The 12,213-nt window shown below is 30.9% G+C and overlaps 1 protein-coding gene across 1 annotated transcript; it reads left to right on the forward strand.

Annotated features, from left to right (window-relative positions):
* The first annotated feature begins 4,479 nt into the window (after positions 1 to 4,479).
* On the forward strand, positions 4,480 to 11,057 carry LOC145563638 (uncharacterized). The gene is made up of 14 exons (XM_081624074.1): positions 4,480 to 4,955; positions 7,310 to 7,421; positions 7,667 to 7,779; positions 7,874 to 7,996; positions 8,109 to 8,281; positions 8,394 to 8,469; positions 9,016 to 9,102; positions 9,275 to 9,355; positions 9,449 to 9,481; positions 9,706 to 9,759; positions 9,851 to 9,892; positions 10,307 to 10,385; positions 10,475 to 10,545; positions 10,671 to 11,057. Exons 1-14 carry the CDS (start codon positions 4,740 to 4,742, stop codon positions 10,770 to 10,772), a joined length of 1,362 nt encoding a protein of 453 aa, XP_081480200.1. The 5' UTR covers positions 4,480 to 4,739; the 3' UTR covers positions 10,773 to 11,057.
* The last annotated feature ends 1,156 nt before the right edge of the window (positions 11,058 to 12,213 follow it).

Here is a 12,213-nt window from a genome sequence, read left to right on the forward strand (position 1 = left end):
TGAGGACCCATTTATTTAGTTAACTTCCATGGATTAGTTTTTTAAGAAGATTGACAAAGTTTTTTATTTCTCCGATTTCTGATATCTTTATTTTCGATTTTTCCAAAATATTAAATGAACAAATAGGGCACACTTTTAAATCAGTTACATCACTCCTCTCATACATGAGTATTAGTTTTCAGTCTTTTAATGCTTTGCAGAGGGGCACTTGTTGTGTGCTGAAGATTTGATCACTGTTTTTCTGTTATATAGGGGATCATTCTCTTCATGCTATGTATCAGCCTCAGATTTTTAACGGTTTGAGGCTTTGTGTTGCTAAGCTCTTAGCTTCTTGGGTTGTAAAACGTTATAATTAATTATTATATCGTTTGTTAAAAAAATATGACTGTTAGTTTCTTCTTTTTGGACACTATCCGCATAGTTTGCTTTTCCAGACTTTAATGATTAATACATTAGAAATAACATACTACAATTAAAGGGGACCTTGAAATGTGAATTTTATTAATAATAAAGTTTTATCATATTGGCTAAAAAAATTTCTGCCAATTATTTTTTCCTTTTCAAATTAAGTTAGGGTTGTCACCTAATAAAAACAATTTTATAATGAGAAGAATGAGAAGCAATCTTTAACGTTCAATTAAATCCAATGATTCACATTTCACCATTGCAAAATGTATATTTAGTACAAATATTATGCAAATTTAATTCAAAATTAATGCACATTCGTTTTTCACTATTTGAAAAAACAACCTTCTACTCCGTATTAAATTCATAATGCAACCATAGTAATGCACATTTAGGGTCTGTTCACTTCAGCTTATTTTCAGTTCAGTTCAGCTCCAATCAGTTCAGTTCTGTTCAACTCCATCAGTTCAGTTCAACTCCTAATTTCCTTCTCTCATAAAATATTCATTTAAGCTCAGTTCAGTTTAGTTTAGTTTAATTCAGCTTCAATCAGTTCAGTTCAGTTTAGTTTAGCTCACTTCAGTAATGTGAACAAGCCCTCAGTACAAATATTATTCTAAAAAATTAGGCACATTTATTTTTCATTTGAAAAATCAACCTCCTGTTAAATTCATTATGCAATAAGAGTATCACAAATCTTCTATTACGACTCTACATCATCGTTCGTGGTGGAATGACAAGGTGTCTCTTAACCACAACCACCTCTCAAAACGCAACCATGTTAATCCTAGAGCGAGGGGGTTTATTGTATAAGAACTCGAACATAACATTTAATTCAAATATTGATAAATATTTATCTCAACAACCTTTGCTGCTATTCAATTATGATTCTGGCGACCGTGGAAAAAAGGATTATGAAGAAGAGGAGAAAGAGTTCGAGAGTCAGATCATATCGACGGTTGTAGCGGCATTGAGCGGTGGTTACGACAGGGAAAACAGTGGAGAGAGAAAGTAAAAGTTACAGTAGATTATTGGCCACCATTGTTGGAGCTTGGAGGAGAGAGAAAGTGATGAGAATGAACAATTTGACTGGAGAAGCGGTAGATAAGATGTTGAAAATGGATGATAAATACTTCTTATTTTTTAAGGCGTTGAGTTTTTTTTTTTTTCATTTTTCTAGATTTTTGCACATTTAGTTTAAAATATATGCAGATTCAGTGCAAAAAATATACACATGTAATCCTTCTCATATATATATTCCATTTACTTATTTGATAATAAAAAAATAAAATAAAATAAAATAAAAAAATTAGCATAGTTTAGTGAAATTTATTTTGGAATGTGTACCTCATTTTTGGGTAATATCGAACTTAAGTGGCTCATTAGTTATAATCCCCGACGAACAATTCATTTAAGTGTTTATAAATGTAGTTTCATATGTGTATGCTTGAAGTACATAATAACGATGAATTTGTTGAAACGTTGTATCATGGGTGGTCCATTGACTCTCATAAATAAAAAAAATAAATAGAGTAAGCCAATAAAAACGAGAGATTGTTATATACATCCATTTGGATGTAGTTTCATATGCACGCTTGATGTGCATACACGAACAACTCATTTAAGTGTTTAAATGTAATTTAATACGTGTACGCTTGATGTACATAGTAAATTAGTAATGATGAATTCCTTGAGATATTGTGTCATGGATGATCCACTATCTTAAAAAAAAAAAAAGGGGAGTAAACCAATATAAACGAGAGATTGTGATATACACCCATTTGGATGTAGTTTCGTATGAGCACCCTTGATGTACATATACGAACAATTCATTTAAGTGTTTATAAATGTAGTTTCATATGTGTACGCTTGATGTACATAGTAACAAACGATGAATTTGTTGAAACGTTGTGTCATGGGTAGTGCACAGGAGTAAACCAATATAAATGAGAGATTGGTATATACATCCATTTGGATACACGGTATACCCAGGAGTAATTTGTTCTTATCATGATGATTGCTTTTCATTTAATCATCAAATAAAAAACAAAAACTAACTTTAGATTAGTTGGACGCACAATGTACCCATGTCGATATAAAAAATTTCAAATATATACCCATGTTAAAATCACATCTCAAAAAATTGTATAAACACTCATATACTTTGTACCGAAGAGAGTATCACATAAAAAAATAATAAAATAAAATAAAAAAATAATAATAATAAAAAATAAAAACCTCGTAAAAAAACGTGATGAGATTTGTGAAATTTTTATGGTAGAGGTATATGTATCAAGTCTTTGTAAAGAACATATAATTGTTTTGTAAAGAACATCCAACCTTATGTTCTTTTGTATATGTAAAGAACATCCGTAATATTAATAAAGAACATGATAATATTATGTAATCAACATTATTTATATTTACCCACCATAATCTAAACACAAAATAAAAAAAAATAAATAAATAAATTTCACAATAAGCAATGAACATTTTGTCACAAATAAAAGTACATTGCACTGACAATCAAAGAAAATGGACATTTACTATAGGTTATCAATATATTTAATAAAGATTATTATTTGATATATAATAATGAACATATGAAAAGAACATAGTATTAATAATTAAAAATACATTATAAAAACACACACACACACACACACACACACACACACACACACACACACATATATATATATATATAGTACATCATGTTTTCTTATAAAGATTATTAATAGTACGTTCTTTTCAATCTAGGTATATATTTCATTACATTTTAATAGTGTGTGTTTTTTTTTCACTATAACTATATGTTCATTACATTTTTATAATATGTTCCTTTCCGTTTTTTTAATGAAACGTATGTGCTATGCGCATGCGCCTTTAAGGGTGTATTCGATTCACATGATTTTTACTTATCTGAACTTATTTGAATTTATCTTATCTGAATTTATTTAAACTTATTTGAACTTATTAAAACTTATTTTAGTTGTAATTTGTACTTGGATAACCCTTAGAGCAAGTTTAGCCCCAAGTAAGACTTGGGGTGACAATGTGACATCATCTTGAGTCTTAAGACTTATGTTTAATATTTTCCCTATTTTTCTTCTTAAATCTTAAGCAAGTCTCAACCCGAGTCTTGAAATTTAATTGAGTCTTAAAATTCCAAGACTCAACTTAAGATTTGAGATTGGAACCCATCTCAAATTTATTTTTATTATCTTTTTTTATTTATTATTTATTTTTACACTTTTCTACATATAATATTTCATACATTTGAGTCTTAAGGCTAAAGAGATAAATTTGGGCAAGTCTTAGTGAGTCCTAACAAGAATTTGATGACATCATTTTTAATGGGGACCACAAGAAATGATGTCACGTCCAAATCTTAAGACTTTGGGCTAAATTTGCTCTTATCACAACTTATTTTTTCTGAAGTGAACTTATCTGAAGTTATTTAAACTTATTAGACCTAAAATAAGTGAAAATAATGAATCGAACAAAGCCGAAACTAGGATGATGAGATTTGAGAATTTGGTAGAAGTAAAGATGGTATTGGACTGGGCCGACTCGAAATCTGGCAAGAAAAAAACACGACACGTTACTGTGCGCGTGGGCTGAAAGCCGCCTTATTTTGAGAGAAGCATGATAAAGCACGGCACGACCGAGTTCGACACGACAAAACATACTAAAATCAGTGTAATTTTGTTGAAGTACGCAAGCCCTGTCCAGCCCAGCACGATGATACGTGGGCCTGGACCGTGCTCGAATTAACCTCTTGAAAACTCTAGCTCGATACGACACAAAACTCGTGAGTCAAGCCATGGGCTAGGCACGAAGCACGCCCCGTAGGCCGTAGCCATCTTTAGGTAGAAGGTGAGGAATTGACTCAGTTTGAGAAATATGGATAACAAGCGAGCAAAGTAGGGGCACAAGAAGTATAGTCCTAATCACACGACTAACACGCGCCAGCGTACGTTACACAGTAACACACCTCCTAGGTTCACGCTCCCATTTTTTAATTCCTTTCTACGACTAATATATTGCCACATCTTTTTTTCCTTCACTCTATCTCAAATTAATTGCCCACCAAAAACAAAAAAAAAAAAAAATTCAAGATCTTTCTCAGCTATTTATTCATTCAATTCAATTAATTGCACCTTCCCAGATTATTGTTTTTGTCCTTTTATACTCCTCACTTCAAAGCTAATTAATCAATCTCACCATCATTTTTATCATCTCTCCCTTCATTTATTTTTTGTTTGAAAAATATAATCATCTATCTTATATAAATTGGTATATATATATAGTTGAGTTGAAGATTGATTTCGATGTCAAAGACGATCACAACGACGACGATGACGACGGAGTTTCGGAAAGGAATGAGAGAAATAAGGCCATTGATGAACTTACTATTGCCGTTATGTGTACATTGGATTGCGGAAGAAATGACGGTGTCTGTTTTGGTAGATGTTACTACTCGTGCTCTTTGTCCTCAACAAACTACTTGTTCTGAAGCTATTTATCTTAACGGCGTTCAACAAACTGTAATTTCTTCTTCCTTTCCTTTTTTTTCTTTTTTTTTTTTTTGTAATTTTTAATTTCGCTTTTTGGTTTTTTATCAATGAAAAAGTAAAATTAGTTTAACAAACAAACTTTTAAATAAAACTGGTGTATAATAAATGTTGAAAGTCGTTTGATTTTTCTAAGAAATTTAAATTTTTATAAATAAGTATTGTAGAATAATTTGTTTTACTGTAATGATTATTTTTAATTTTTTTTCCAGATAAGCTGACGTTAGTGTAGAAAAGTCTAAAACCATCCTCGTGAAAAAAGTATCTTTAATGATTAATTAATACGGAGTGCAAGAAAATTATTGTTTAGTGTACATTACTGTATAATTTTTGTACAAGTTGGGCTAACTAATAATTGAATTTCTTTCAAAAAAAAAAAAAAAAAAAAATTGAATTTTGATACCATAATATTTTAAATATAGAAAGAAAAAACTTTGTAAAGGCAATTTGTGAAGGTCATGAAATATTTTATTTTTTTGGCTTTTAGTCACTAATCTTATTGGTTTAATTAATTCGTTAAGTTGGTTTTTCTTTGGGAATTAATTGGTACATACTGTATTACTGTACTTTAATTTTTAAAAAAGAATTTTATTTAAACAATGTTTATTTATTATTGGCTTTTATGTCTGAAAAAAAGTAGCTTGTACGTAAACAAATAGAGGAAAATAAAAGGTAAAAGAAAATAAAAAGGCGGGCAGTTGGCTGTTAGACCATCTTCAATGGTGAGACTCAAATTTGAGTATTGAAATACAAAATGAGTTGTTTTTTTACCTTCAATGGTGATACCATACTCACTTCTCAATTTAGCAACTCATGTAAATCCTAATTTTCCAATGGTGAGACTCTCTAAAATATACAAATGTCACTTTTAATTTATGGCTCACCAATTTTTTTTTTTTTTTTTTAATATCAAATATTGTAAGATTAAAAAAAAGGTAAAAGTTAAATAAACTACAAAATATATTAGAATATTGATAAGGGGCCTACACTTTTTGTCAAATGAGACTCAAAGTTGAGTATCTAAACTTTTCAACTTTCTTTTGGATTGCTAAGTTTAGATACCAACTTATTGGTATACATTGCAAAAAAAAAAAACACTCTTTCTCTCTCTCCTAAAAATACTCACTTGAGTTTGAAGAGGGTCTTAGAAAGGGACACGATACACTTTGAGGATGGACTCTTCTTTGCAAATTTATTTGATAATTGACAGATTATTGTTTGTCCTTTTCTCTCGCAATTTCTCAATTTAAGTAGTCTATTCTAATTTTAACTTTTTAAGTATTCAATATTACTGTATGTGACGCCAATTAGCTTATTTGGTTATACAATATGAAGAGTTTTGATATATGTGATTGATCTCATCTACATCATTTGTCTTTTGCAAAAGAAAAATCCAATAAATATTAGTTAATTTTGTTACACTTCCTCTTTAACTAAAATAAAACTTTCTCACAATGAAACAATTTAAGTTTGTTTTTATGTATCTTCATTTATACAGTAAGTTTTTTTTTGTATGGGTGTAACATATATTCGTGGTTTTGTTTGTATTGGTGCAAGTATTTCTTCAACTTGTCATTATCATAGGAGATAAATCGATTGTGACATGTTATCTTGAACCATCATGGTAACGTTATGGGCTCCCCAATGATAGAGAAAATCAATTACATACTCTCTGTAGAAAATAAAGGAAAAGCAACAGCCAATGGGTAATAAACAAATTTATGCAATAAAACTAAAAAAATAGTCATTATCTCACCACAAAAATGCAGATATTTCCATACACTAATAAGATCAAGATAAAAAATACAAAATAAAATAAAAAAAGTTTTTTTTTATTTTATTTTATTTTTGGTAATTAAAATTTCTACAAGTGCAATTTTGTATGATGCAAAAACTTGCACTAAACTACATTTTCAGTAATTTGGAAAAAAATGTTGAAGAACTTTTTCCTCTAGGAATATACACTGCAACAAAAAAGATTTGATGCTTGGCTCTTCGGATAACAAATAAATGATATGGATGGTGTGATAATAGATTGGTTTTCTTTTCATTTGATTATGGATTGCAAAGAAAACATTAGAATAAAAATTTGTTATATCTGGTTGTTTAATATAAAAAAAAAAAAAGTTTACAAAAAGTTGGTAACCATGTTTTATATACTAATAGTTGATGACAATGGAATGGATTATAAATTTTGATGTAATACTTTTTAAATGCCTTTCTTGTTAGTAGTGTTTGTTGGACACTAGTGTATGTTTTGTTCATCATAAGCAGACATAATTTTGCCTTGTTTATAAGTTTCTAATGCAAGTATCTGAAACATGTAGGTTGTTGGAATATTTAAGATGGTGTTGCTTCCACTACTGGGGCAGCTTGCTGATGAGTATGGGCGGAAGCCGTTGCTCCTTATTACTCTTTCAACCACAATTATTCCCTTCAGTATGTTATAAACACTTTTTCTAGTAATACTTGAGGAAATTTTTCTGCTCATTAAGATAGGGAACATTATCGTGTTTTCGTAACTTAAATTAAGCTATTTGTGTCAAAATGACAAATTGGATCAAAATATGGAGTTGCTAAACCCTTTTTTGTAATAAATTGTTCTACTTGTGGCTCTTTGTTCTCTATTTCCAGAGGTTATCAAACCAAATAATTTTAATATTCATTCTTCTAATTTCTTGCAGCGTTACTTGCCATTAACCAATCTAGAGAATTTGTATATGCTTATTATATTCTTCGAACAATCTCCTATATTATAAGCCAGGGGAGTATCTTCTGCATTGCTGTTGCCTATGCTGTGAGAACTAACCTTTCAACTCATCTTTTGGAATTTGGAAACAATATATAAAAAGTATTAATTACTAAAACAATAAAATTATGTCATTTCATAGGCAGATGTGATTGAGGATTCCAAAAGAGCTGTGGCATTTAGTTGGATCACAGGTTTATTTTCAGCATCACATGTTCTAGGAAATGTGCTGGCTCGATTTCTCCCAGAAAAATACATTTTTGAGGCAGGTTCCTGCTTTAAGCTGTTCATTTTAGCTTTGTCAACTGTTATTATAGGATTTTTAAAAATTAATATAATATGGATCACCAGTGTAGATGTTTTCTTGATTTTCCCAGGTTTCAATTGCTCTCTTGATCTTTTGCCCTGTTTATATGGGGTTCTTTTTACCTGAAACTGTTAAACAAAGACAAAGGCAGGATCCACAGTCATCGTTATTATGCAAGTTCCTGACATTCCCAAAGCAGCGATTCAATTCCATGAAATATGCTGCAAGTGTAGTTGTTAGCAGGTTGAGTCATTGTACAACCATTTGCTTGATTCACAGTTTCTTAGTGATTACTGATTAACTTGTTTATATCAGTGCCGTGCTAACTTAATCAATGATATTTCCTTTGCTGCAGTCCAACACTTAGGGGAATTTCTCTAGTCTCTTTCTTTTACGAACTGGGAATGTCTGGCATTAGCAGTGTTTTATTGGTAAGATTCATGACAATAGTATTGCTTAGCACCTAAATCTGATATCGATTTTTAGGAATTTCTCAGACTGCTCTACTTTGCCTTGAATGTTTTTGGCATGTCTAAGATATTTATTCTTTGGTTTTATAAACGATAATCTGTCACATTCGTCAAAACCTTGATAGCTGTTTGTTACAATTGATTTTACATAAAATTGAAGCTTTCACTAGTGATATAAAAATGGTCGGTGTATAAATAACAAAATTTCAGTCTTCTTGACCCTGTTGTGACTTTGTTGTTGACATATCAGCAAGGCATTTCTTCGTAAATGTAACTTTTTTTTTACTTTTTATTTTTATTTTATGGTGTAAATTTGGATGTTTCAAACTGGACACTCTTGGAATTATATAATACACGTGTCTGTCTAAGTCATCATGCTTGACATATTGTGTTATATCTGATTTCAATCTTTCAAACATGAGCAAAAGACATCTTGTGTACGTGATAAGAAGTTAAGGACTTAGTTAACGTGCTATGAAGTTTGATAAAACTATGATTTCCTTGCAGTACTACCTGAAGGCAGCTTTTGGTTTTAATAAAAATCAATTTTCAGAGATACTGATGGTGGTTGGAGCTGGTTCAATTGTTTCTCAGGTATGTCTTGTACAACAGATTAAGATATTCGTAATTATGATTATATATAGCAGTCACACTGAACAAATACAGATCAACAAGCTTATGCGAGCTGCTAATGCCAGAAAATAATACACTGAATCGCTTCTCTACTTTCTTTCTTGATTGTCTTCTAATTTGTGGTCTGTCTTAGATATTGGTGCTTCCTCTTATCAATCCATTGGTTGGAGAAAGAGTGATATTGTGCGCAGCATTACTTGCATCAACAGCTTATGTAAGTGATGAATCAAGTTCTATTTGTCTAACTAATTGTAAAAACTGAGTACACTCAATTAACTTTAACTCCGTATTGAAATACCTTTTGCAGGCATTGTTCTATGGTTTTGCTTGGGCAGCTTGGGTAAGCACATCTAAAACTTTTTGTTAGCACCCTGGATGTAGGGATGATTATATTATACTCTAGGTTCTAATTTACCAAAGCCACATCAATGAACATGTACTTTCATTCTGTTGCGAGATCATTAGTATACAAGTGATTGACTGATTATAGCTGGCAACATTAGATTTACCCTGAGGATATTTATAACCTTCTACCGGCACTAATATTCTTTGGATGCATTGCAGGTACCATACTTGAGTGCTTCATTCGGAGTTATATATGTGCTTGTGAAACCTTCTGTGAGTACTTAAAACCAACGCCTTTACTGGTCCAGCGCTACATACTGTTTACATTTGTCTAATATTATTACTTGGCCTACTAATTTTGCAGACTTATGCTATTATTTCAAAAGGATCAAGTTCTAATAATCAGGTTTGCATATGCTTCTCTTCTCCAAGTTTTCCCACTGATTTCCAATTCATGTTTTATGCAAACTGGTGAAGGAGGATGCTTTCAAACCGGTCATATTAAAGGCTACATTTGTTCACCCTTTCTACCTAGTTCAAAAAAGATAAATTCGGATCTGGTTAGCATAATTTTTTTTTTAAATCAACTAAAACTTACAATCTCACAGTACACATAATATCAGTTCAGTTTTAGATCAGATTAGACAGAAGTTAAGTTCTCAGGTGCACTGAGAGGCCAGATCACTGCCTTTTCAGGCCAACAAGTCAACATTCATGTCATATGCTTCTGATCACACTGATTTCATAATTTTTTTTCCTTGAGGAAGTCATGGATCTATTTTTCTGTTGTTTATTCAAAATGTTGTTTTTGTGATTGCAGGGTAAAGCTCAAGGTTTTGTTGCCGGTGTTCAATCCATTGCAAGTTTATTATCACCACTTGTTATGAGCCCATTAACCTGTAAGTCATTTTCATTAAATGTCAAACATATGAACTTCAATTCACTTTAAATAGAAATGTTTCTGACTTCTCCACCATTCTCCTTGCAGCATGGTTCTTGTCCGAAGATGCTCCGTTTAACTGCAAAGGTTTTAGTATTATATGTTCATCAGTATCCTTGGTACACACCCTTCTTTTCCCTTCTTGCTTATTTTCTCCTTGTTGATTTTCTTTCCTCGATCCTCCTAACTGGCAACTGTCACCCGAAACTCTGTTATTTTGCTAACATTTACTTGTATATTACAGATGGTTGCTCTGGTGATCGCCTTGGGATCAAGATTTGAATCACAGTCTGAGCTTGAGCAAAAGGATGACTTAGCTAACATTGAATCGCCTCTTCTATCTTGAGGCTTCCTTATTCTTAGTTTTAGGAATCCCTATTATGCATATATAATTATTGTACAAGTTTGAGGTTGTTTTTATGACAATGTAGAATCTGTAGATATATGCATTGAGTTGCAAAATTGCATGCAATGTCATTTAGGAGTTGTTTTAGGTCACATTTTAGTTTAATTTTTATTGTAAGCAAAATTGTAGTTATCAGAGAATTAATAAGCTAAAGTATTCCATGGCAGAATTCTAATCGAGGAATAACTTTGGCAAGAATATATTCCATATGATTTTCTTGTACAATCTTTCATTTTTGTTTGTCTCTTTTACGAAGTATCTCTCTATTTCATGAATTTCTTCCCAATTTTCATTTTAGGTTGTTTTTATGAAATTCTTCCAAGTTGTACTTTATTCCATACTACATTAGTGTTAACCTAACTTAGTCTACTTTTTAGACATTTTTCTAACTCCACATTCTCTCTCTTCATAGAGTAATCACATATACACATATATACATATACCACTGCCTTGTACAATTGTATTGTATTATGTACACTACAATGGTTTATGAGATTTTGAGGGTGGTGTTGGGCATACTATGAAATATTGTATGACAAACATCATGGTCTTGTTTGGCAATTGGCCGTTGGCTGCTGGCTGTTTAATTTAGCTTGTTTGACTGACTGTTAGTATTGGCTGTTTGACCATTTGTTGAATGTAAATATTTTTGGTTAAAACAATTGTTGGATGTAACTATGCAAAATGACCTTAAAGGACATTATTATTATGTATTATGTTCTTATTCATTTCTATTCAAAAAAAAAAATGTTCTTATTAATTTATTATTAATTATTAATTATTAGTTACTAATTTTTAATTATTAATTACTAATGCAAATACTAACTATTATTATTTTATATTACTAATTACTGATTGTTAATTACTACGAAGTAACTGTTAATTATTAAGTACTAATAATTACTTTTTTTTGGTGAAGTACTAATAATTACTAATTACTAACTATTAATTATTAAGTACTAATACTCTCTCCGTCCCCAAAACTTGGACCCTTTTGACCTAACTTTAGTCCCAAAATGATCGACCCATTTGCATTAAAATACCAATCAATTTACAACAATATTTGTGCAAAATTAGCTTTCACATAGAAAATTTTGTTTTTTCATGTATTTTTAATACTTTGTCTCTCTATTTTTTTATAAGCCCCATGTAAATTTATCTTTCCAATATGTTTTTATTTCTTTTTATTTAAGTTTCGTAATACCGCGAAATCAACCCAAAAGGGTCAAAGTTTTGGGGATGGAGGGAGTACTAATTTATTACTCCCTCCGTCCCTAAATTACATTCCTACTTCTCTTTATTATGTGAGGAATAAATGCTAGAAGTAGGAATGTAATTTAGGGACGAAGGGAGTAATGATTAATTACTAATTATTCATTAT

The sequence above is a fragment of the Chenopodium album genome, chromosome 10 (assembly GCF_948465745.1).
Source record: "Chenopodium album chromosome 10, dcCheAlbu1.1, whole genome shotgun sequence".
Lineage (NCBI taxonomy): Eukaryota > Viridiplantae > Streptophyta > Magnoliopsida > Caryophyllales > Amaranthaceae > Chenopodium > Chenopodium album.

Coding starts and splice junctions, on each gene's coding strand:
- LOC145563638 (XM_081624074.1), top strand. CDS start 4,740: ATGTCAAAGACGATCACAACGACGACGATGACGACGGAGTTTCGGAAA. Junction 7,997..8,108: donor CAGAAAAATACATTTTTGAG/GCAGGTTCCTGC, acceptor TGATTTTCCCAG/GTTTCAATTGCTCTCTTGAT. Junction 9,893..10,306: donor GATCAAGTTCTAATAATCAG/GTTTGCATATGC, acceptor TTGTGATTGCAG/GGTAAAGCTCAAGGTTTTGT.